Below are 26615 nucleotides of genomic sequence, written 5' to 3'. Positions count from 1 at the left end.
GCTTGTGTATGGTCAACAAGCCACACTGAGGAAGCTGCACCCGGTTCTGTCATCATGACACACCACCCTGAAACAAACCTGGCTGACAGTCCAACATGGCTTGTCATGTCATGTGAACCAGACCTTTTTCTGCTGTAGCTGGAGGAGCTGGATAGTGATGTCATAATGTAGGTGACTGTTTCTAGTCTTTCTGCAGAAGAGTAGTTTTCATTAAAAAAAATAGGTTTTTTTATGAAAACTATAACAACTAGAGTGGTGATTTCTCCCTTTTTTGTTGTATTTTTTGTGGGGGGAGTACTTTAAGGTGCAAGTAAAAGCAGAAAATGGGAATATCAATTGCATAACTTTCATATCATTCTTCCTTTTCTTCACCAGTGGCTTCCTGGGTGATAATGTATTTCTTGGGTTGGAGCAAAGAAAGGACGCCTTCTCACCATCTCTGCAGAAACACCTAAGAACTTGTTCATTCAACCATTTATTTTGTACTGGTTACCAGTTTTGTTTTTGTTTCAAAGGGTCAATTTTAAATCAGAGGCAACCTATTTTAGGTTCCATTTCAGTTCTAGCTTACAGGGGGTGGGGCGGAATCCTGAACCTTCCATACACTCTGACATTTGGTTAGATTTAGTTTGACCTCCCTGTTTGGAATGTATCGATACAATTTTAAAATGCATTCCTCCATATTACAAGTATAGTTTTTCTGAAATGCCAAAAATGAACTGAGAGAAGAATGCTATGGTTCTGGAAGAACATTCCAGAAACCATAGAATTCTTTGAAGTCCCCCCCTCTGAAGCCTCAGAAGGGGACTCCAGTATCTGAACTCACCCACCCCCCACACCCCCTCACAGGTGTCATGAAAAAAATCATGCTGGCTGCTTCCTGAAGTCACAAAAGCAGACTTGATGTTAGAAAGTGTGTGCTGGTGGGTGGGGAGGGGAGCAGCGAGATGAGACATGAGTCCTAGGGCCTCTCCAAATCCAGTCTTGTCCCTGCCATTGTGCCCTCTCTAGATGTTCTCAGAGCATTGTCTAGAGGGGAAAAAATCAAAACACAGAGGTTGGAGAGGCAAAAATCACCTCCATTCCTCCTCCTTTTTTGCCCCCAGCTGCTCAGCAGGCATTACATACACGGAAGTCTCCAAACTCGGATGTTTCCATCTCATGAGGCTGCAACCCATAAGATTGTGCCCTTTGTATGCTTCATGTGGCTGTTGCCTAAAGTCAAAAGATGATTACAATAAGAAATGTGCATTTTATGCTTGCTCCAGACCTCTGTTGAATTAGATAATTTATCATCCTGAGATTAATTGCACTTAATTATATTATCAGAATGAGTAACTTCTCTGTGCTTTGTACAATTTGTACAAATTTACACCTGTCTCATCTATTTGATGGCCATCTCATTACTACTCACACTGTCTTTGACTATTCTTGCTAATATGGTTCATTTTGCTATATTATTTCTTCTCATTGAAATGTGTACAAAACATGTCCTGTTATTCCTCATCATGAGAGACCATTATGATCCCTGAAGCTAATGTGAATGGGTCCCTTTTGTGCTTACATCAGCAGATTCCAGCCATGTGAAGCATGCTTGGGCTGTTTCTACCCCACCTTTTTGCTTTACTTTCTCTCCAGTCAGAACAGACTCTGAGCCCACAGCAAACCACTTAGAGTCCCTCAGATTTCATTAGGGAGTTTAAGGATGAAGAATAATAAAATAGAATAAGCTAAAGAATTGAATAGAAACAAACACAGAACAAAGTTTCTAACTCAACACTTTTCATCATACCAATTTATTAATTTATATTGAACTCCCAACACTTCAGAGCTCCCCAAACCCCCCATTGAATAATCCTTCTTGTGTGAGAAATATACAGACTAAGACACATTCTGTGGGGTGGACCGGGAAGACAGCTGTCTTATGGTAGGAATTTTGTAATTTGTGAAGCAGACTTTACACTAGTTTGGATTATGGATTACACTTGACACTGTTAGTACTGTGTACATTAAAATACGGTGTGCAGTATTTCACTAGTACAGTAAATGCCAAAAAATAAAATAAAATTGTCTGCAATTATATGAAGTGTTGCATTCTGCGGGAAATCTCCAAGCCACGCAACTCAGTTTTCTAGTGGTATGAATATATCTGGTCAGCACTTTTTTAAAAAAACACCCTAAATTTACATATTTCAAGAGGGCTAAAGAAGAATGATTAGTTGAAATATGTTTGTTTATACATCATTGGAACACAAATTTTTGTGAAAATGTACATCCATATGTATTACTTCCTCAAGTATAATCTCTTTAATGTATATAATACATGTGCATTTTTGTCCACAGTAAGATTTGTTTTTATATTTTCATAATAAAAGATTCAATACATGTTTGTTTTGTGTATTTATTTTATTTGAACTCCACATTTCTACCAAGAAAATGTCACTCAAGCCAACTTGCAATCATAAGCAACTAAAAATAAAATACAAATAAAAACTTGATTAAAAAATAATAAAACAAATATATAAAACCACACTTAAAACCACTGCAGTAACAGAATAAAAACAGCACCCAGTAGACTAATTTATTTATTACATTTCTATACCGCCCAATAGCTGGTGCTCTCTGGGCAGTTCACAAAAATTAAAACCATTCAAAGTATAAAACAACAGTATAAAACCATAATATAAAATACAATATAATCTTGAGTCTAGTCAACATAGTGACTGAAATCTATAAAAGAAAAATGGAATAAATGAGTAAATGCACAAATAGCTAGGTCGAGAAAGGATGGTCCCTTTGAGTTTTATTTAGCTGATGTATTGCAACAGGATGTTCTTATTAATATCAAATCCCACAAATTAGCCATTCTTGTAAGAGAACATGTCTGATTATTTTCTTATTACAGTTTGCTAATAACTTTCCAAGGGCTGCCTTGGCATGATATAAAAACTGCTACAGAGACATGGTATCTACTTTTGATTAGCAGTGGAAAGACTTGTGCTTCAAGACATAAAAATAGTATTCTTCATTTAACAACAGTGTTGTACATTTTTATTAAATATTTCCACAAATTTGCCATTAAACACTAGCAGAGTTTATCATTTTGTGCAATAAGCCTCAATTAATGAGACACCAGCATGATCCAACTAGAAATTGTGGTGAGTAACATAAGTAGAAGTTTCCCAGGTTTGGGAATTGAGTTGGATGGCCCCACACTCCCTCTACATGTATATTTATTTATTATTGCATTCATATCCTGCCTTTTTTTCCTCCAAGGAACCCAAGGCGGTGTACATAATCCTCCTCCTCTCCATGTTATCCTCACAACAACCCTGTGAGGTAGGTTGGCTGAGAGTCTGTGACTGGCCCAAAGTCACCCAGTGGGTTTATTTATTTATTTATTTATTTATTACATTTTTATACCGCCCAATAGCCGAAGCTCTCTGGACGGTTCACAAAAATTAAAACCATAATAAAACAACCAACAGGTTAAAAGCACAAATACAAAATACAGTATAAAAAGCACAACCAGGATAAAACCACGCAGCAAAATTGATATAAGATTAAAATACAGAGTTAGAACAGTAAAATTTAAATTTAAGTTAAAATTAAGTGTTAAAATACTGAGAGAATAAAAAGGTCTTCAGCTGGTGACGAAAGGAGTACAGTGTAGGCGCCAGGCGGACCTCTCTGGGGAGCTCATTCCACAACCGGGGTGCCACAGCGGTGAAAGCTCAGTTTCCATGGCTGAGTGGGGACTAGAACCCGGATCTCCAACTCTTAGTCCAACACTTTAGCCACTACACTGCACTGCCTGTTTAGAAGAGAAATCCTACAATTTACAGCATTCCCTACCCAGCAACTTCCAGTATTCTGTCTAAACATGTACCCTTACTACATGAAGCAATATATATTTACTATAACTAACAAATAAATACATAAACATTGACTAAAATATATTTCATTTGAAACTTCCTGGGCTGTGCAATACAAATGCTCAGACATATATTCTATAGCAATAATTTGGTCTTGAGTTCATCTTCTAGTGGATTGTATTCAACATTGGGGAGGATTAGCAAGTCAGTATCTCTCAGCTGTGTTTCATAATTGCAATGCTGTGGGTTTTTTTTCTTCAAAGGAAGGCTGTTATAGCTTTGAGCACTGCCTTCAGTGAGACTCGGTTCAAATGCCAGACATTTTTCTGCTTTAGCCATTTATCTTTGATTTTGTACTTTGAATGGCATTTTATTTTCAAGGAAGTAGTCCTAATTCTTCATCTTGCACTAAATTTAAATGTCTCACCCACCCCATTCCAAATCATGGGCTAGCTATCCAGAAAGTTGTGAATTGTTCAACTCCTACAAATGATGAATTCTTTAATCTCCTTTCTAGTATCTGAAACTTTACTATCTATTCAAGTTGTATTGATACACCAAGAAGGCTAGTAGCTTGATTTTTATGTAAGACAGGAAATTTGGTTTATCATGCATCAAATAGCCCATAGTATGGGTAAATGCATCATCTTTGGGCTGAAGACTATTGCATGTAATATATATCCCCAGTCTGAAGTGATTTAATACTTAACATCCATGTCAGGGTCCTTAAACGAGTAGCAGGGTTAGAAAAGCTAAGCGTGCATACAGATTTTGAACATAAATTTGCCCTCAGTGAATTTTAATTCCTGAGTTGGATCTGTGGGTGAAATCCATATGCCAGTAATGCTGCCAAGGATTAGATTCAGGCTAGGGAGCTTTGCATTGACAAGATAAAGGCAGTAATTACCATTAGAAACTACTCAAATAAAGGCAGTTAATAAATGTGCATGTTGTGTGAAGGCAAGTTGGTCACACTCCTTTTTATGATTCCCTGAGAGCATCTTTGTGACTGAACATAATGGTTTATAATGTCATTGGCTTGTTTGTCACAGAATGCCACTCCTTCCCCACCCAGGTCTTTTGTCCATTAGAAGCCCAGATAGCTGCTGCTTTTCACCTGTTTCCCCCACCCCTACCCCCATGCTGACTTGTGTGGAAAATATAGTAATGCACAGCAGAAAGAGGTCCTTCCACATTCATGCTTTGCTTGGTAATACACTTAATTCCGCATCATTATACATTTCCATTTCATTAGTGTTCACTGTGTTACCCCCTCTAACCAAAGATGTGATATATACATTTTAAAAAACACACACACAACACTTTCAATATCTTGTTGAAACATAGAACTAGTAGAAAGCTCCCAGTATTGTAGAACAGGAGTAAAACTGCTCAGGAGCAACTTTTCAAGAGATGCAGTGAGCCTGCAGTGGGAAGAAGGGAGAGGCAAACATCAGGTGTCCTACCTAGCACATATGGAGGTGCTTTCTGCTAATGCAAAACCACCATTATAAACTATCATCACTCTTCATGGCCTGTTAGAATTATGTAAGCACAAATGATGGGGAGCTGCCTTTAAGGAGTGAACAGCCCTAAATTTTGACTGTTAAGGAAAACACTAGTGGAAGAGTAAGCAGGGAAGGGAAATGAGAGATGAACGTGTATGTTGCACATACATCGATTTGGTTACAGTTTGGGTTGAAGGAATTAGACTAAAGTCTTAATCGAAAAGGTAAGGTTGGGGAAGGGATCCGGTGTGTGCATACATTAGCGTTCCCCAACCTGGTTCCCTCCATATGTATTGGACTGCAGGCTGATGGGATTTGTAGTCCAACATTTCTGGGTGGTGGTGGTTGGGGAAGGCTGTTGTAGATATAGACACAGAAAATGTATACGTGTAACTTGTGTATTTAAAAAGCTTTGGGGATTTATTCCTTCAAATGTTTTAGTTTCTCTTCCTGCTCCTTTCTTGCCAAAGGGAAAGAATGGATATGCAAATAGGATACATCCCCCCCACAACTTTCTAGTTCAGACAGCTAGGGTAAAACTACAAGGGCTGTTAACCCTTCTGCTTGAGGATATGGACTTGTATCAACAACTATGATCGGGAGACATTTCAGCAGCTTAGTGGTAGATTCTGCACAATTAGGTTCCTCCTGATGGTTTTATGACTCCTTCTTAAGCATCTAGCCTAGACTACATTGTGTGCAAGGAAGAGGCTTAGATGGGCCATTAGTTATTTAAAGGATGGTAAATTTTTAAGTTCATAATTTAGTTTGATAGAAGTTTGTTTTAGAAGGTATTTGAGAAGGAAGTGGCAAAATGTACCGAAGTGTGATATACCTATCAAATAGACGGTTATTTTTTTGGAATCTGGAAAGCTGATATGGAATGTCTTGCAGTCTAATTCATTTTCTCTAAAATACTGTTCTGAATTTCAAATAGCCACAAATAATCATCCACCTCATGCAATGTTGAATACATAACAGAAATTAAAAGCTGAAATTCTTGACTCTGTATAAAGGGGTCAGAAGTGCTGTTATTCTGAATCCCTCTCCTTGAGAGAATTTTGTTTGTTTGTTTTTGTTCTAAGAGTTTTGTTCCACACTTTATATGTTGGGTGGGCATTGGGCCCCTCCGGTCAATTTTGAAGAACCCACTGCCTTGCTTCTGTGCTGCTTACTTTCCTGCCGAAATTTGCTAGTGTGGTGGTGAGGAAAATATGCAGGCTCCCCTTCAGAGCAGAGAGCATGCAGCACCTTGTTTTAAAGCAAAATCACACTTTGTTTTAAGAAAAGGTGTATCTTTCCATACACCTAGTTTTAAAGGGAAAGCGGTGTTTTCCCACCACACTCTGCTACTGAATAATAGTGGCAAATTTGGCAGCAGGTGTAGCACTCCCAGTGGATTTCAGGCAGGGGGAATTGCCTCCCAGCCCACCAGAGGTTGCCCTTGCTTTCGATTATGCCATCTGAATTTAATATTTTATGCCTCAGTTGTATGTTAACATGAAAATTTATACACTTGAAAATAGGAGGTATCTAGGGACTAAGCCCAAGTTGAATATATTTTCATTTAATTTTTGCTTTCATTGAGAAATATTACCTTTTTTGTATCCTTTAAATGACTCCCTTGAAATTTTGTCCCTTTCCTCTCGATGCTGGAAGGACATTTGCAAACTGCTGCCATCAATGGCTCTTTTTAAAAGTTTGGGAGGCCTGTGTAGTCTCGGAGGTGTGTTCTATGTTAGCTCAGAGAAACTCCAAAGTCTTGGGAGCAAGAGAGCTGTGCAGTCACTGAGGCTGACTAACCAAGTTCTGGGAAACTTCCCCACTGGAGTGAGCTAAAGACTTATTGAGAGTCCCTTAGGGAGAGCCACCTATGCCAACTATAAGCAGGGCAGGGGGAGGGCTCATTAAAGGACGCTTTAAAACTTTTACTTCGTTTGACAAGGAGAACTTCCCTGAGCTTCATCAGACAAGGGCCACATTCAGACATCATGATAATCCATGATGGGTTAATAAGCTATGCATAGTAGCTTATGTTTGAAATAGTCCATGATCCTCCACCAGATGAACTGGCTAATAAGCTACTTTGCATAGCTCATTAAGCTGTTGTGTGTAATTTGGCTCACCCCCTGTCCTGCTGTAGTCCTCCTACAGCAGCACTGTTTCACCTCTGAAGTGATAGAACTTTGCAATTGGGAGGCACCTGATGCAAACCCCCCTCCCCCCATGTGACTACTCACCAAGGAGCAAAAAGTGCACCAAAAGGGGGTGATGGCTATAAAACCTTGGAGCTTTGCAGGATTGGGACAACACTTCACACACATTCTCTCCTCACTGGGAAGCACCTAATCCAACAATGAATTCCTATACAATTACACTTGGAGAAGGGAGATCCTGGGTGTGCCAAAATGGGTGGCACTATATACCCTTGAAAGTTTGCTGGATTAGGAACAAACATCATACACATTAGGGGAGGCACCCGATCCACCTTCAAAATCCTGCAGAATTACACCCAGGGGAGGGAAAATCCAGGGTGCATCAAGGATGGGTTGGCACAAATAAACCTGTGGAAAATAAGCAAAAATAACAGCCCAAAATGTGCATTTCTCCCATAGTCTAAAGTTCACAATTGTACAGGCACAAATTTGCACAAATTCACAATTGCATAAATCTGCATTTGTGTGAATTTGCACCTAGGGGAAATGCACTTTTTTTGACTGTTTTTGGTTGTTTTCCAAAGGTTTACTTATGTCCTGTTTAGTGCACGCAGGAATTTCCCTCCCTTAGATGAAATTTCGCAGGATTTTGAAGGTAGACTGGGTGCTTCCTGACTAGGAGAGGCTGCCTATGAAGTGTGTCCCTGTCCTAAAAACCTTTATAGAATGTTGGCGGTTGTATGATCTCTAGGTGAACAAATTAACTCACGGTGGGTTAGCAGTGTGTTATTTTGGACAAATAACACTTTGTGGGTTAAAAAATTCCTGACAGATGATACAATAACCCATGATGGGTTAAATAATCCACGATGGATTATTTAACACATCATGGTTATCATGTCATCAGAACCCAGTCAAGGTCTAGGACACAGCATGAAGAGTACAACACATAAATTTTTGGCTCTATTATCAGCCTTCCTGGAATGAGTGTTGGGGCTAGCAATGTCCAACTGGATACATTTGTTCTATCACACTGTTTTTCCTCCACTGTTGTTAGGGTTTGGGGCTTTTAAATGTAAAATCATGCACAAATCTGGCTAGCCACACCTTCACTAATAATAGAAACCTTTCTTCAGCCTTGCTTTACCTTCTCGGATTTTTCTCCGTGCTGCTAATTTGCAATATTACAAGACACCTTCAGGGTTCTCCTCCTGTGCTCTAACTTTGTGCATATATGTATCTTGTCACAAATCTAGCATTGTGTCAGAGGTGCATTGGCCTGAATTGAAAGAGCAGGCTGAATCAGGTTTCCTGATCCGTCCAGCACATATATTCTGACAAACTGCTTAGCCTTCCATTGCTGGGAGCCTGAGCAGTTTTCCAGAGTGTGTGTGCTGGAAGGATTGGGAAACTTGACAGGCTGTGGCAATGGAGGCAGCTCTAGGCTCAGACCTGTAGGACAGTTGTTAAAACTCTGGGAAGGAGGTAGGGTGAAAGAGCAGTGCTGTAGGATTTGGAATTGATAAGAACTTGGTGCTGAAAACAGGGATCTGCCAAGTAGCAGAGTGCTATGGAGCTGTCCACTCTGCCAGATGCTGAAGAAATATGCCTTTGAAGCTGAATAGCAAAAACGTTGCACCAGTAATAGAGTGGTATAGATGGAACTGTTGTAGGCCTGGCTGCAAGAGACCCTCCTGGTCTGACCTTCTTTTCACGCAGTTTGACTTGCTTTTGTTCTGGAGACTGCTTCTTTACTGGAGTCTTGACCCATGATTTTTCCAGCCAGCGAGGTATAACCAGCCTCCCTCTTCTGGGCAAGACCTCAACCAGAATGCTTTTCCTTCACTGCTTTTGTCACGTTGGGGTGAATCAGGGCATGTGGCTCTCTGTGTTGGCAAGAGCCTGGCAGTGGGGATAGGGCTGACTTCAATATCTGGGGCCAGTGTTAACCAGTGACCTTAGATGAGGGCCCCAGTGCCTCTGTCACAGGCCAGGCTGCCTTCAGTATTATGTGATGGGTGGGGGTTCATGTCAAGCATAGCCAGCTTTAGCATGATTTCCAAAAAGAAGCAGATTTATTACAGGAGATTGAAACCCCTATGTATGGAAGAGGATGCACAATGCTCATCAGTCATGCCAGATGACGACAAGAAATAATGTATGAAGCACCAAAATAATAAGTTTTTTTTTTTGGAGGCAGCCAGCATGGAAACTAGCTGAGAATGGCTGCAGGTGTCAACTTCTCATTTTAAAAGAAGAAAAAGGGTGGTAGATAGAGAATTGCTCTGTGGCAAAAGTATAAAATATTTGTGTCCTGATTGATTGCTTATTTGTCGCAGTTGCGTGCTTCTGCATAATGTATGTACTAATTCATAATTCTGGGGAGCCATTGCTACTTTGGAGAGTTGGCCCTCATGATGCTAATTACTGCACTTTAATGCAGTGGGAAACTAATCTCAGAAGACTTTGGTTTGGCTAACCGCAAGATGTAATTTTCTTTTCCTCCAGAGACCACACAATTCAATTCCTTCAATAAACCAGAATTGGGAAGAATATCGGCTTCAGTGTTTGAAGTATCTTCATGAAACACCTCCTCTTGTGACCGGTGAGGCTGCTCAGTCACATCTATATTCTGTTGCAATTCTTTGCAAGTGTCCTCCTGCCATTTCCCTTTCTCCAAGTTCATCAACTAGGTCTGCAGGATGCTGGAGGGGCATAGTTTTTCTTTGGTTCAAGGGTGTCTATGGTGGAAGAGAGAAGGCGTTCTGCTAAGTTCTAGAAATTGGCCCACATTGGCCTGGTGTTCAGACAACATGCTAAACCATGCTGCTTAAGCACTAAATGGTTAAGGGAACGGTTAAGGGAATCACCCAGACAGAGATGCACAGAGAACACAGGCTCTGCCTCACCTCACCTTGTAATATCCAGTGAGCCTGACTTCCCTAGGAGGCCATCTTGCCCTCTGCATGTAGAGGGGCAAGGATCATGTTTAGTGTGATACTTGATACATACTTTAAAAAAGAAGTACATCCTGCCCTGGTACCCATGAAAGGCATTCAGGGCAGCTTACAATAGAATATACACATTTAGCATACTCTTCTTTACACATATGGTATGAAGGCAATATAATAATAGGAACTATAGTAAATGATTTTTGTGAACTGCCCAGAGAGCTTTGGCTATTGGATGGTATAGAAATACAATAAATAAATAAATAAATAAATAAATAAATAAATAAAGTTGATCAGGTATATAGTAGGTGGATCTTTCCAGGCTTTCTGTGTTTGTTGTTTGTTGCAACTGTAACTTCATGCAAATAATTTTAAAAAGACAGATTTGTGATTTGATTGACAGTTAGGATGTCCTCTCTTCCTCTCCCCTCACATTTTCCTTCCCCCCTCAAGCAGAATACCTAAATAGAACTCAAATATCTGACAGAAGTATATGAAGGTAGTAATTAAGTGAACACACATGAACATACTTTCCCATGTTTACTACTGAACTGCCTTTTGAAACATGCCGTAGTAGAATGCTTTATCATGTATCCCAAAATGTTGGGTCATCTTGGCTATAAGAAGGCATCAATAACTGAATGAAAAGAAAAATAATGACATGTGTTCAGCTTTCTGATCATAAGGCTTCTAGTAATTTGGAAAAGAAAGCCTGCACTAGCATAACATGTGGCTAGATGTTCTGGTCCCAACCCACTGGAATGAATTGGACTTGATATGTATCTGAAACAGCTTAATTTGTTTAAAAAGTGCCATTGCTACCTCTCAGAATTGCACTGTTGCAATTGAGAATGACACTAGCTGATGGCAATAATAGCAAGAAGGTATTAATCTCCCTCTGCTCTGTTGGGCAGCTAATGCCATACTCCTAGACTGACATTTTAATAAATCTGGTTGAGGCTTTAGTATGTTGAATAAGCTATAATGCTGATTGGTGGCCTTTTGTGTGGGTATTTCAGCAATGCATCGATGTATGTCTTTTACAGTTTGAAACAGTGTGACAGTGGATCATTTGTCTGGGGGAAATGTGTAAAGAATTCTGAATAATTGTATGACCTAATAAAGGCAATGCCAGAGATGTGTGTTTGTTGCAAAGTACAAGGATATCTGAATAGTCTCAAGGGTGGCTGCTGTTCCATTGACTATAGTGACAATCTTCTCCATTCAAGTGAATGTCATGGAGTTTCTGCATGTCAGCTGAGGCCAGTGGAGAACAACTGTGGTTATACATGGCCAGTAAGCAAGGACAGTTGGAGTAGGTGATGATGAAACACAGCCATATTATGCTGGGGGTTCAGGACATAGTCAGGGAGGCTGTCTGGGAACTCCATGTATACTGCCTTGAGTTTCATGATAGACAAAGACAAGCTACAAAGGTTTTAAATAAATAAAATGGCAAGGGCATTCCTGGAGCAGACCATTTTTGCAGTACTTGCACTAACAAATACTGTACTTAATGTTTCTGATGATTAACAGTTATAATGGTGACCAACCAAGAAAGAGATCTTTGGGTTGTGATGGACAACTCAATGAAAATGTCAGCACAGTGTGCAGCTGTTATAAAAAAGCTAACTCTGGGTTTGGCATAATCAGAAATTAGAAAAGGAATTGAGAATAACATTTCCAATATCATAGTGCCTTTATACAAATCCATGGTGTGACCACATTTAAAATACTGTGTTCTTGGTCACCATACCTAACAAAAAAAGATATTGTAGAGCTGGAAAAAGTGCAGAAAGGGGCAACTAGAATAAGGAGCAGGAGCATCTCCCCTATGAGGGAAGGATACAACAGCTGGGTTAGTTTAGCTTGGGAAAAAGAAGGGTAAGGGAAGACATGATAGAGGTATACAAAATTATGCATGACCTGGAGAGTATGGATAGGGAGACATTTTTCTCCCTCTCTCAAAATGCTAGAACATGGGGTCATCCTGTGAAGCTGATTGGTAGGAGATTCAGGACACACAGTGCATAGTTAAACTATGGAATTTGCTTCTACAAGATTGTCACCAATTTGGATGGCTTTTAAAAGGGGGGTAGATAAATTCTTGGAGGAGAAGGCTATCAATGGCTACTAGTCCAATGGCTACTCATATCAGAGACAGTATGCCTCTGGTGGGAGGGTGCTATTGCACTCATAGGTTTCCCATGGGCAGCTGGTTGGCCACTGTGTGAATGGAATGCTGGAGTAGACAAACCCTTGGTTGATCCAGCATGGCTCTTCTTATGTTCTTATATCTGCCTGGGAGTTGGTCATTTGAACCTCTAGTATGAAGTAAGTGGTGAAATTAAAATGTTTGTGAAGACCCCATCCCTATATGGTCAGGGGGCTGGAGCAGCTGTGGTTTACAAAGATAATCTTAACCTGACCAGACTCCCTGTCTGGGAATTGAATCACATCAAGTGTGTGTACCTGAGTCTGAAGATCAGGGATCGACTAGGGATTCTGTTAGTGTACTGGCCACCCCACTGCCTATCAGACTCCCTGGCCGAGCTCACGGAACTGGTCTCAGAGCTGGTGTTGGAGTCGCCCAGGCTTCTGGTCCTGGGTAACTTCAACATCCCATTTGGGGCCAGTTTGTCAGGTGCAGCTCAGGAGTTCATGGCATCCATGACAAACATAGGCCTATCCCAATTGATCTCTGGACCCACACATTCAGCAGGTCACACCCTCAGTGCTGTTTCCAGTTCTGAACAGATGGATCTGTGGGCAGAGGTGTTAAATACCTCTGCGTTGTCATGGACATATCATTTTCTGGTCAGGGTTAATATCATGGCTACTGTCTGCCCCTGCAGGGGTGGCTGACCCATTAAGATGATTCGCCCTTGAAGGCTGATGGATCTTTTTGGATTCCAGAAAGTCTTAGAGGGTTCTATGGCTGGTATTATCAATGATCCTGTAGAAGCCCTGGTCAATAGATGGAATCAAGCTCTGACTAGGGCTATCGACATGATCGCCCCCAAACATCCTCTCTGACCCTCTTCTAACCAGGTACCCTGGTATACAGAAGATCTCAGGGAGTTGAAGCAGGAAGAACGATGACTGGAGCACTGATGGTGGAAAACTTGACTTATATCTGACAAGACACAACGTAGAGAACATCTTCGTTCCTGTGGGGTGGCAATATGTGCAACAAAGAAAGCTTTCTTTTTTGCATGCATTGTGTCTGTGAATTCGCATCCAGCAGAACTGTTCAGGGTGGTAAGGGGTCTAACTCAGGCACCTTCCCCCCTGAACCCAATTTTAGAGCCTTCAGTAGTTCGCTGTGATGCCTTTAACAATCATTTCACAGATAAAATCTCTTGGATAAGAGCTAATTTAGGCACCATCATTATAGCAGAAGCTGACAGTAGGCAGGGGGCTGGAGTGAGTAGGATTGTACTGTATCAGTTTCAGTTGGTGAGTACTGAGTCCATCATGTTTAAAAGAAGCGGTGGTACAGCTGCTTCTAAAAAAAGTCCTCCCTGGACCTTAATAACTACAGACTGGTATCAAATGTTCCGTTTTTTGGCAAGGTGATTGAGAGAGCAGTTGCCTTCCAACTCCAAGCAGTTTAGGATGATACAGATTTTCTAGACCCATTTCAAACTGGCTTCAGAGCAGGATACGGAGTTGAGACAGCTATGGTTGCCTTAGTGGATGATGTTTGCATGAGTATTGACAGGTAGAGTGTGTCCCTGTTGGTACTTTTGGACCTCTCAGTGGCTTTCAATAACATCAACCATGGTATTGTTCTGGAATGTGTGGGGTTTTTGGGAATCGGGGGCACTGTGCTTCAGTGGTTCCGGTCCTGTCTCTCATGCAGATTCCAGATGGTGATGCTTGGGGATAGCTGCTCCTCAAAAAAGGAGCTGTTGAATGGTGTACTATAAGGCGTCATCCTATCCCCAATGCTGTTTAACATCTGCATGAAACTGCTGGGGGAGATCATCCGGAGGCATGGGGCAGGGTGCTATCAGTATGCCGATGATACCCAAATATATTTCTCTATCCCTTCAACAACAGTGTCAGCTAAGGATAGTGTATCTCCTCTGAATGAATGCTTGGAGGTGGTAATAGGCTGGATGAGGAAAAACAAACTGAAGTTGAATCCAGACAAGATGGAGGTGCTTACTGTAAAAGGCCCCAACCTGGGTTTGGAGGTGTGTTGACCAGTTCTGGATTGGGTTACACTCCCCCTGAAAGACTGCGTTCATAGCTTGGAGGTGCTCCTGGATCCATCGCTCCAAATAACAGACCAGATAGATGTGACGACCAGGAGTGCCTACTATCAGCTGTACCCCTATCTAGAGTTGGAAGACCTAAAGATGGTAGTGCACGCGCTGGTAACTTTAAGGCTTGACTTCTGCAATGCAGAAGTCGGACTAGGCACAAAGGGCTACCTTTGTGCCTAGTCCGGACTGACTTCAACTAGTTTAAAATATGGCAGCAAGTCTGGTCACCAGTACACCTAGAGGTGACCATATTACATCAATTTTAAAATCACTTCACTGGCTGCCAGTTAGTTTCCAGGTGAAGTATAAAGTGTTGGTTATTACCTTTAAAGCCCTACATGGCTTGGGTCCAGGTTACATGCGGAATTGCCTTCTCCCATACAATCCACCCCACACACTCGGGTCCTCTTACTTCAACCAGCCAAAACTAGACTGACAACTGTTACTTGGAGGACCTTCTCTTCTGCTGCTCCTAGACATTGGAATGGCCTACCAGGAAAGATTGTGAATTTAAAAAGCTATAAAGACTGTTCTCTTCCAGCAGTCCTACCCAGTCTAATTTTAAGATGTCTGGCTGTTATTTTAATAATGCATTAGTTTTATATGTTCTTAATCAGTTTTATGTATTTTAAAATATTTTTGTATTCAGTGTTGTTCCCCGCCTCGATCCAGAGGGAGAGGCGGGTAAGAAATAAATAATTTATGCTGCTGCTGCTTTATTTTCTGTTGACTGCTCTTCAAATATTCTGTCTACAGAAGGCAAGTTCTGCAACAGGACATTTGATGGATCTGTATGTTGGCCTGATGGTGTCCCTGGCACCTATGTGAATATGAGCTGCCCTTGGTATATCCCATCAGCTCGCTCAGGTATGTATGTTAATTGTGCATGCCTACTCTGGGAAAACCTCATCTGTATGACATTCCTCTCCCTATATTTCCTGAAGCCCTTGTATCTGAACTGAGCTGTACAGACTTTGGGCATGCTAGTGGGACCTGATCCTAGTGCAGTGGGAAGCTAGCAGTTGCAGAAGCAAGCAGAAAGAGTGGAAACACTCATTTCCTGAACAGGTCAGTGGAGCTTGGAGAAGGGAACACCGCTGACCTGTCCTATTCTGGAAACAGGAGGTTCAGCTTGTTTCTGGAGTTGTTTTAAGAAGGGCTAGTTCTTCTTGTGTTAGGGATAGATCCCACAGGTGCAATGGAATTAGCAGGGGTGCAGCAGCAGTTTTGGATACTGCCCTATGGTGTGGGTTAGGCTCACAGGCCAAAATTTCCGCCGTACAAAATTTTCCTAGACGTAGAAAAATAGCATTTGGGGAGAAGGCTTCTGGTCCAGGCTTCCCGCTGAGATGCATCCTGATCTGGTACAGCCTAGACACGGTCTACTCCCACACTGAAAGCCAAATCACTCGGTATACTAATTGTGTAGTGCATAGCTGAGGCTTACCTTTAGTGTAAGTATACATGGCCCCGATTTGCATCACCATTCTTCAGGAGAGGAGGATTAAGTCCCCCCACCACCACCATTGTCCCTTGAAATGCCCACCCCCATTGGCATCAGTGGAGGCTTTTTTTCTTTTGTTAATTCCATGTGTATATGTGTGCTTGTGTGTGTGTGGGGGGGGAAGAATTTCAGGAAGTAGACATTGGGGGAGGGGGGCAGAGCACAGTTGTCCTGATCTAAATCAGGGCCTCACACAATAGCATAAATAAAAAAGAAGGCTGAGGTCAGATGTTATGCAATTAGCAAAATGTGTAGCTTGGCTCTGAGGAGCTGGTCTGAGGTTGATGAAAGTTTTAGGCAGTAATACTAAAAAGATCCATTATTATTAATAATTATATCAATGTATCCATCTATGCATTCTTCCTATCTTTCGCTGACATAAATGGAAGGAATAGCAGTTTAAGAGGATTTAGATGTAAACATTTGTTTAAAGCGTATGTGCTTAGAACTTAGGAACTCAAGCAAGAAATTGGGAAACTCATACTCATTTTTTTGCCTTAAGTATTTTGAATTCTCTTCTATTTTTCCAATTAAGAGTCCTTGTATAGTAAGGACTTGGTAGGCTTGTTGCCCTATGGCTGAAGATGCTTCAGGGACAATAACCCCAATCCTACCAACAATGGTGGATGCTTAGCTGCATTGCATGTCTTTCTGCAACAAGAAAATCATAATCATGAAGTCTTATTTCCATGTGCTACTTTTTTCTGAAGAAGCTGCCTTACTTGATCTTGGGATTGGAGTCCTCTTTGCAGTTGACTTTTGAGGCACTGGGTCTCGTAGGGTGGGAGACAGGGCGTCACTGGATGTCTAGAACACCTTGGGAGAAAGGGCCAAGTGGTAACTGATTGACTGATTGGTTCAGGAGTCTCTGTTAGCACTTGATATTATATATTTGCATAGTAGAAACTCTCATCTCTGACATATTATGTCTAGGAGAATATTTTTTTCCTCTCTCCCAACTGTATTTTTAAATTATCTAAATATCTTTAATATTATGTTTGCTGTTGATAGTGGCTATTATCATGGGATCATATGAAAATTGAATTTATAAGCTCTTTATCGCTTCCTAGATCATTAATAAACATGTACACTATTTAAAGCTGCTTTAAAATTTGCTTGTATTTATGTGCAAAATTGTTGACTTCTCAATTAATTGATATAAGAGCACATCAAACATTCCGGAACTCCTTCCAATAATTCTAATCTTCTTTTATCTAATGACCTACATGCAGGATTAAATGCCTTCCCTCCAGCAAACCTATTTATTTTTCATCTTTAGGACTCTGTGGCAGTCATTTGGCTGCTAACAGCACTAAAAGCCATCACTGTAGGAGAGAGCCAAGATTTACCATAATCCTGCGCCTTAATAAATTATCAGAATGTGCTGCATCTTTCATGTACTTTTGCAAATAAGCAAAAGCTGAAATATCATGGGGTAGTGTACAATTTTCACTTAAAACAAATGAATGTTTGGAGTTCTACAGAGACTGTCTTTAAAAGATTGCAAACCACTTTAGAAACAAATTAAGCATTGTATTCTATCTTATCCTTGTTGCTATTGTGTATCTTATTTTTTCTTCATTGTCCTGATAGGCTTGGTGATGAACTGTGTCTAGTCTTGACCATCTCCATTATAAATTCTATTTTGTTCTGTTTTATTTTAATTATTAAGAGCTGTTTGGGCTTTGTTACACATGCACATACACACCAGCATGAGTGTAATTTGTGAATTTTCCCTACACATGTTGCAGTTTGTGTTGCAGTATGCATTGGCATACTAGGTTCATATTTTTTTAAAGTTGCTATAGTGGTTTTAAATGTATGTGTATATTGTATGCTTTTGTGTTTTTTAATTTTTGTACATTGTTTTTAAGTGTCTTAATATTATGTTAACTGCCCAGAGAGCTTTGAACCTTTCTGCATCAAAGACACACAGCCCAAGAAAGCCCATGTGCTCTAATTCCCTCCCATGTGCTTTGCTATACCAACCTACCTGGAGAAGAGCAATAGTGAGAACTCTTGCTGCACAACAGTAGAGTGTAGCAAATAACATACTAAAGGTGTGAAAATTCCATTGCTTTGCTTTTGAGTCATCTCTGCAAGTCCCTTGCACAGCCCCTGCATCTTGCCAAAACCAGCGGCTTTTGCAATACTTTTCTTTCTGTATGCAGGCATCAATACAAGGGGATAGTTTCCTATTGCTTCAGATAACCGAAATCAAATACTGCGCTACCAAAGAGCTGTTTTGAGACTTCTTTACTACAGCGTAGTATAGGAATTGAGAAGAATTTAGAAACAGAGAGGTGAATAAATGGGTGTGTGTGTTGAGAAATAACTGCCTTACATTTTCAGAAATGCAAACAATCCAAAACCTCTCCTAATTTCAGTGATGGCTCATAAACAAGCTTTTTGACTTGGCCTTTTTATCCAAAACTCACTACAGCAGCAGTATAGTAGTGGAAGAGCATTTTTCTTTGTGCCTTTCTTAGGCGCTAAAACCTTATCAGCAGAAAAACTCAGCAGTTTGTGTAATTGCGCAAAGTCATTTCTGGCTATTAAATACACTGCACAATGTGCCAAGCATTTGTATAGAAGCATCCTGCACCTGACTTGCTTCTTCGCTAACATTCCTTTTTCTTTCACTTAACCGCACATACACAAATTCCCTGGTCTACACATTTATGCACGGAAGAACAGCCCTTTCTGTTTTGTTTGGGAACCCAGGTTGGGAATTAGGTTGCAATGGATTTGCTGGATTTTTAAAACCTCTTTATACTACAGGTACATTTCTCTATAATAACTGCTGGCAGTAGGGATTGGGGGCACTTTGGATGAGGAAGAACTGCTTTTGAGTTCTTCTTGCTAATCTGGGCATTAAATCTTCTTTCAAGAACACGAAAGAACAAATTAGACAAACGTATTCATAGTGTGGGTGCAGAATGGCTAATCTTTTAGACAGCTCTTATTAAGTACCATAATTTATTAAGTTCATTTATCATAACTTCAAAGTAGTCAAAAGTACAGGACTATGTAGATCGATGGCTCTTTTCACTGCTTAGGTTGTAGTACCAAGCAGGGCTCAAGACATACATGCAGGATCTGAAAGACCCACCATTTCTGAGAGTCCAAGATGGTGGCAGCTGCATAGCTTCTGTGCTTTCCAGGACTTGGAGCAGCCCACCTGGCTCCTATGCCTGCCATTAGGTAGAATAACAGCATAAAGAGAGGACTAATGGTCATGCCTTTTCTTAAAACTCCAGTGTCCTAACTTTGCAACAGGATCCAGGTCTTCTGGCCAAGGCGGAAATGAAAACACACATCGAAGTTGTATAACCGCCCAGAGAGCTTCGGCTATTGGGCGGTATAAAAATGTAATAAATAAAATAATAAAATAACTGTTGTGTAACAACTTTATTAGCATCAAAATTAGGTATTTGAGGGCTGGTACACAGAATTCTGAAAGCCTTGCACATTTTCGCAAATCAGGCTTTCCCAACAGGCCATTCAGTGTACGTGGTAAGAAAGGCTTTTCTGAGAGCTAGTGTGATGTAGTGGTTAGAGTGTTGGAGTTAGGAGATACGGGCTCTAATTTCCACTCATCCATGAAGTTCACTGATTGACTTTGGGCCAGTGAGGAAGTTTTTCCTGATGTCCAGCCGGAATCTGGCTTCCTGTAACTTGAGCCCGTTATTCTGTGTCCTCTAACTAGAGTTGATATCTCTAACTAGAGCTGATCATAGATATGGGCATCGGTAATTGTGCAATGTGATTGCTTGCTTTTAAAAACAAGGACAAAAAACATGTAGTTGTTACTGACAGTTAATTTAATGACCCTAGACATCTGGCATCAGGAGGAGAAGTCTGCCTTGCATGGCCACTAGTGAATGCTTGCCCTTAGAGAGCTTTATCATGTGGGGATTGTTTGCACTGCATATATTTATTTCAGTTGTGAACTGGAAAATGCATGCTGTCTCTTCTGAATCACAATTTTTGTTCTCCCTCAGTCTACTTTACTCTCTGAGATAGAAACTTCAGACTCCCCACCTTGGCTTTGATCGCATATGACACGTCCAGCTTGGTCAAGGCTCTATGAAAGAGAACAGTGATCTGAAAATGAGTGAAAAACATATTTCAGTCTTGTAGTCAAGGGAGAGCATCATTTGCTTCCTGATCTCTTCAAGTGCACAGTTTTCACAGGCTGCTGTTCTTTCTCTCTCTCTTGACCTTTAACAGCTCTCTTGCTTCCCCTTTGCTCCTTTTAGAAAATGAGGTTCTTTATATATAAGGCTGCATATATAAGGATTTTCATTCCATAATTAGGTATAAAGTCTGAGCATATCAATATCAGTGATACTTTCATTTCTGTTTTTTCTCTCCCTGGAGTGAGTAAGAGGAATATGTAGAAATTACAGTCTGGGAGGTTGACATTTCTTTTCTTCTTTGAAAAGGGAGGAAGAATTTTCAGGGGGAAAAGGTAAGGGAGGAAGAATTTTCTCCCCCCCAAAAGTTTTAAACTTGCTCAGCAGAAAATCATGCAAAGACCTCCCTTTTTTCAATCACATAACTCGTTTGAAGTGATTCCTTGGATGCAATGGAGTCACTGCAATTGCAGAGAAGCATAACTGATAGAATTTTGCCAAGAATATCCTGTCCTCAGGAAAACAGAGCTCTCACTTTTAGCGATGGTATCTTTCTCTGGTTATCGTCACTGGCAGTGTAATCTCATTTTTGTTACCTTTTTATAATTTAAGCCCAGCTGTCAATAACACTGTGTAGACCAAGAAAGCTTGGAGCTCCTAAGGTAATCCATTTGGCGTTTTATGACTCCTTCAGGGTCCTAATATTTATTGTCTAATGGTACTAAATCCTCTTAAATAGAAAATTTTCCAGGGACACAAGTTCCAAACAAGACTTATAGGCAAGGTAACCACATTTGTTGTTTATGTCCTTTTGGAATACACTGGGTTTTGCTGTAGACTGGTGCGGCAGAGTCATGCCTCGGGAACACTTTGACGCATAATGTGATGAGTCCATACGGTTGAGGCTTGGTTGTAAGGGCCAGGGGCCAAGAACGTGTTGCTTAAAACTATACTTCTGTTACTAAGTGGAATGTATTGAAGGCTAGAACTGTGCTAGGAGATGTACTGAACAGATGTAACACAATCCTTCAACCAGGTGTACAATGAGGTATGACTGCAGTAGTTTTGACATCTCAGCCCATTTAATTATGATCTTAATTATGGAGCTGAATGCTTGAGATTCATACTTCAGTGGTTTTCCTGATTTCACATGCTGCCTGAGCCCTTGCTATAGGGAATGAGATAGGTGAATGGTAAACTACATCTCTTCTTCCTCTTACATCAGCCACAGTATTATGTTGCCGTATGGTGGAGCAGCAGGGTATTATATGCTCTGAACCCAGTCACAGCTTGTATCCATATACTGGTTGTAATGTCTAACCACACCTCCTTGAAGGCTATTTAAAAAATAAGGTGGCATATGAAATAATAAATTAATCATCATCATCATCATCATCTTCCTCCTGCACATATATAGCCCTATATGGTGTCCCTGTTTGTGTGATATTTACCCTGAATTATGAAAGGGTAAGTATCATAAGCTGGCCTATGCAAATTGGACACTAATTACAGGGAGTAGGCTCTCTTCCTCTGCAAGGAGGAGCCTTAGCAGCGAGGGAACCTTTGGATGCAGCCCAATAGCACCAGTTACATGTTTATTCTGAAAAGTGCGACGGCAGAATCGTGCTCTTTCTACAGTATATCCACTATACCATTTTTTTTGTTCCATGTGAATAGGCCATGTATTCTGTGGTCATATGATACAGCTCTTGATGTGTACTTGATTTACTGAAACACTGTTGAAATGTTGATCTAACATTTAAACTGAGATTTGGTTACAAGGAAGACTTGTTCATTTTGTTAAGATGTTTTGACCCCACTTAGCATGCTTTTACTAAGAAGTTGCAGGATTCATTCTCTTTCCAGGCTGAAGAATTGTTGCAGCATTTGTGATAGATTAAAGTCTTGTGGAGTCCTTCTAGTGTAAATCCTGCAATCCTGCAACAATTCACCTGGTAAAATAAGTACCCAGGGCTTGTGTTTTGATATCTCTTTCTGGCTTTGATGTCACACTTACCTAAATGAAAAATATACCTTAATTGAAACTTCAGCAGTAACCTCTGTTACTGAGACTCGTAAGCCTTTGAATCTGCAGTTCTCTTCAGATGTTTGAGTGCATATAAATGCTTGTAGTTCTGCTGAATTAATATAGCAACAATGCTCCAAGTAACATTCAATGTGTAGTTAAACTCCTATAAGAAGAGAGGCTTATCTCTTGTGGATTCAGACTCAGCAATTTTACAACTGTTTTTTCCTCTATATTTGTTGTTCAATATTTCCTCTGGGATTCATTACATTTTCTGTTTGCTGGAAGAGAACTGCAAACACTTTGTGATAAGGTGTCTAACTGTATAATTTTTGCAAAAATGTGAAAGGCTGAAAACCAGAGAAATGTTGAGGATACTTTAACTTTTGTGTAATATTGCAAAAATGAAGAATTAATAAGGGAGCACTTAATAATGCAGCATAAAGTGCTATATACATTTGGGCTTGTTTTTGGCATCTTAAGGCCAGATATTTCAGGAACAGTCATTTTTAGCAGAGGGTGAATTGGAAAAGTTTGGTCTGTGCAGGGAGGAAAGGCAATTTGGACTTTCCCAGAGAGGACATTACAAAAAGAGCCCCCTGGCAGCATAAATACTAACACATGTATGGTGGCAGAAGCTTTCATGGGCCAGAGCTCACTTCATCAAATGTAGAGGTATTTTTACAACACAAGAAATAGGTTTTCAGTGTTTATTTGCACTCTGTATATTACAAAATCCAATCAAGTAAATACAAAATATCCCATTAGTGTGGGGATGAAACACACTAGGGCCATGTCTACACCTGCTGTTTATTCGTGAATAATATTGAAGTCGTTCCTACTGGGCCACATGATGCACAGCTGATCCCACTGTGATCTCAAGTCCACCACTTCGTTATTCAGGAATATTGCTGATTAGATTTGTCACGGTTTTTCCAACTATCTTGCTACAAACAGCCAACCTGCTGTGAGGGGTGTGTCCAGCAGTTTTGGAGGTGTGCAGAGGTGGACCTGTCCGCCATTTTCGGCACAGTTTTTGATTGGTTCCTGGCATGTTGTGGCACCGACAGTGTGCTTTTTTAAAAAACACAAACGTATCTCTGTGCAGCATCGCATATTTGCTGGACCTCCTATCCAGCCCATGTGTAGCTGGGATTTTGCGTTTGTCTGCATCCCTCCCGATTCATTAAAAAAAATCCCCATCTGCCGAGCCCCACCCACTTTTCCCGATCCACATGCAGAAGCTCTGTCAGGGGACATACGTGCTCTCACAACGGCACTCCTGTCATTGTGGGAAACTTCCCTCACTTGTGCCCCATTAATGGCGATCGTGGAAGCGGGAAAACTCACAACCATCCCTCCTCTCTTGCAAAAGTACAGTAGGTCTAGATTAGGCCTAGAAAACACTGGTGACAAATAAGTATAGCAAGATCAGTACCTAACGAAAAGATTGTTACTTTCTGTAGTGCACTAATCACTCCCAAGATTTGCTGAGATCCAATTCCACTGGGTCAAATTTGAGTCAGTGGAGGCTTTTTTCTTTTTTCTAATCCCTTCCCTGTGGGGTGGGGGGTGGAATGGGACATATAGGAAGTTGTCTTATAAGAAATGAAACCCTTGGTACATCTAGTCTAGTATTATCAACACTGACTGGCAGTGGATCTTCTGAAAAGGTTTAATCCCCACTCCCGGAGTGTGCTGGTCCTGATCTGAGTTGGGGTCACATGCACTTACTCTCGAGTAAAAACAAACAAAAGAATAGACTCAGCTGCATGTAGTTTGACCTTCATTTCGGTACATTTATTCCAAGTAGACACTGGCTGTTTCTGGTTATATATTTGGCAGAAGGGCATCATCGTTATCAATAATAATACTAATAATAATAATTAATAATAATAATAATAATAATAATAATAATAATTTATTATTATCTGCGCCCTTATCTGGACAGAGATAGCTTAGCTACAGTTATCCATGCTCTGATAACCTCTCGTTTGGATTACTGCAATGCGTTATACGTGGGGCTGCCTTTGAAAACGGTCTGGAAACTTCAACTGTTGCAAAACAGGGCAGCACGCTTACTAACAGGGACTGGCCGACGAGACCACATTACGCCAGTCCTTTTCCAGCTTCATTGGCTGCCAGTCCAGGTCCGGGCCCGATTCAAAGTGCTGGTATTAACATTTAAAGCCCTAAACGGCTTGGGGCCAGGTTATCTGAAGGAACGCCTCCTCCCATATGTACCTGCTCAGACCCTAAGGTCATCTTCAGGGGTCCTTCTCCGTGAGCCCCTGCCAAAGGAAGTGAGGCAGGTGGCTACCAGGAGGAGGGCCTTCTCTGCTGTGGCACCCCGGCTGTGGAATGAGCTCCCTAAGGAGGTTCGCTTGGCACCTACATTATATGCTTTTAGACGCCAGGTGAAGACCTTTTTATTTTCCCAACATTTTAACAATCTATAAATTTTAAATAACATGGTTTTAAATTTGTAATTTTGCATTGCTGCTGTTTTTATCTGGTTGAGCTTTTCTATTGTATTTTATATTATGGTTTTATACTGTTGTTTTATACTTTGAATGGTTTTAATTTTTGTGAACCACCCAGAGAGCTCCGGCTATTGGGCGGTATAGAAATGTAATAAATAAATAAATAAATAAATAAATAAATAAATAAATAATTTTTTGCATTGCTTCCCATGCCAAGCAACTTACAAACATAGTACAGATGGGGAAAATCAACATAAACCATAATCAATGATACAAATAAAAATAAATAACATAAAAACGTAACTTAAAAACATTACAGTAGGAAAAATGTTCATCTGCAAATACATAGAATCTTCCCCTGTTCACAGCCTAGAATGAACATCACAAAAGCAGCCCACAACAATTGGGCAATAACTAATATCCAGATACCTGGGGAAATAAGTATGTCTTTGCCTGGCACTGAGAAGATGGCAGTGTTAGTGCCAGATGAGCTTCCTTGGGGAGAGTGTTCCATAAACATGTGACTATCACACAAGGGGCTTGTTCCAAACTGACACCCCCCCATGTTTCTCTCAGAGGTGGCTCTCAGAAAAGAGCCTCTGAGGCTGACCTCAGGGACCTGGTAAACTCATGTGGAGAGTGACAGGCCTTGAAGCAATGGAGTCCCAAGTCATGTAGGGCTTTATTTAGAACCAGCACTTTGAATTTGTGTGGGAAACAAACTGGCAACCAGTACAGGTGAGCCAAAACTTATTTGTTTACATTGTCTAGTCCCAGTCAACAACCTGTGATATCAAACATATCACACTGGAAGATGTGCAGGTGAATGAGGCCTTGATGGTATGGCTGGTGTTGTTTGGTCCCATAATAGTATTATCTTGGTTACTATGGAATTAAAACTAGAGTTTAGTGCAAGGGCGTTTTCCTTGATTTGGATCTTCATTTAGCCCATTTTTGCTGGTGAGTACTTGGTTCAGGTGAGTGCGTGTAGAGAGGGAATCTGTCTATCACACAAGTCCTGTGAGATGGAAAGTTAGTCTTCAAGGGGCATGTCTAGACCAGGCGTTATCCTGGGGATCGTCCCAGTGCATCCAGATGACGCAAACAGGATTCTGGGAGCAGGAAGGGATTATCCCTCCATTTCTCCAGAATATCAGCATATACTTCTTTCTCATTTTCCCCCGTGGCCCTGGGATGATCCCAAGAACGTCCTATGGTCACCCATCCCAGCTTCTTCCCTCTTCCCCGTGGGTAGCGGGGGTCATCAAAGGGAAGGAGCTTGGGTGGTGGGAGTCCAGGCCCATTGGGGGTTGGGGGAGCGGGTTCGAGGCTTCTTTAAAAAAAAACTTTTTTGCTGGAGTGCAGGTGTGCTCCAGCTCCTGTCTTTTTTAAAAAAATAATAATATGGTGGGCGTGATGTCCTGCTTCCTCCATGGACGTCACGTGCCACGTGTGAACCCAGGGGGAGGATCTTATGATCAGCATATCGCAAGTTCCTCCTTCCTCCCTCCCCTGGTCTAGTCATGCCCATGGATAGGCTGTAGAAGTGAACCTTGAGCTTTTTAAGCTGAGAGCTGTAGGTGCCAAGTAGAGTTTTGTGTGGTTTCTTATGCTGGGTCTGACCTGTTATAGGTGACTCTTGAGTACACGCATAGCCTTGCCAATGAGTTTCTTTACTTTCCTACATGAGGATTGTCAT

At 40.9% G+C, this 26615-nt stretch overlaps 1 protein-coding gene across 1 annotated transcript in view; it reads left to right on the top strand.

The window, feature by feature from the left end:
• The window catches only part of GLP1R (glucagon like peptide 1 receptor), a 96637-nt gene that overhangs the window by 9244 nt on the left and 60778 nt on the right, over positions 1 to 26615 (top strand). Inside the window, exons 3-4 of the mRNA XM_063125402.1 lie at positions 10048 to 10144; positions 15521 to 15631. Coding sequence (XP_062981472.1) covers positions 10048 to 10144; positions 15521 to 15631 — 208 coding nt within the window. The remainder of the gene's footprint in view (positions 1 to 10047; positions 10145 to 15520; positions 15632 to 26615) is intronic.

This window comes from Elgaria multicarinata, chromosome 4, assembly GCF_023053635.1.
Source record: "Elgaria multicarinata webbii isolate HBS135686 ecotype San Diego chromosome 4, rElgMul1.1.pri, whole genome shotgun sequence".
Classification (NCBI taxonomy): Eukaryota; Metazoa; Chordata; class Lepidosauria; order Squamata; family Anguidae; genus Elgaria; species Elgaria multicarinata.
Note: the sequence above shows the minus strand (reverse complement) of the source record. Positions and strands in the feature narration are given on the sequence as shown.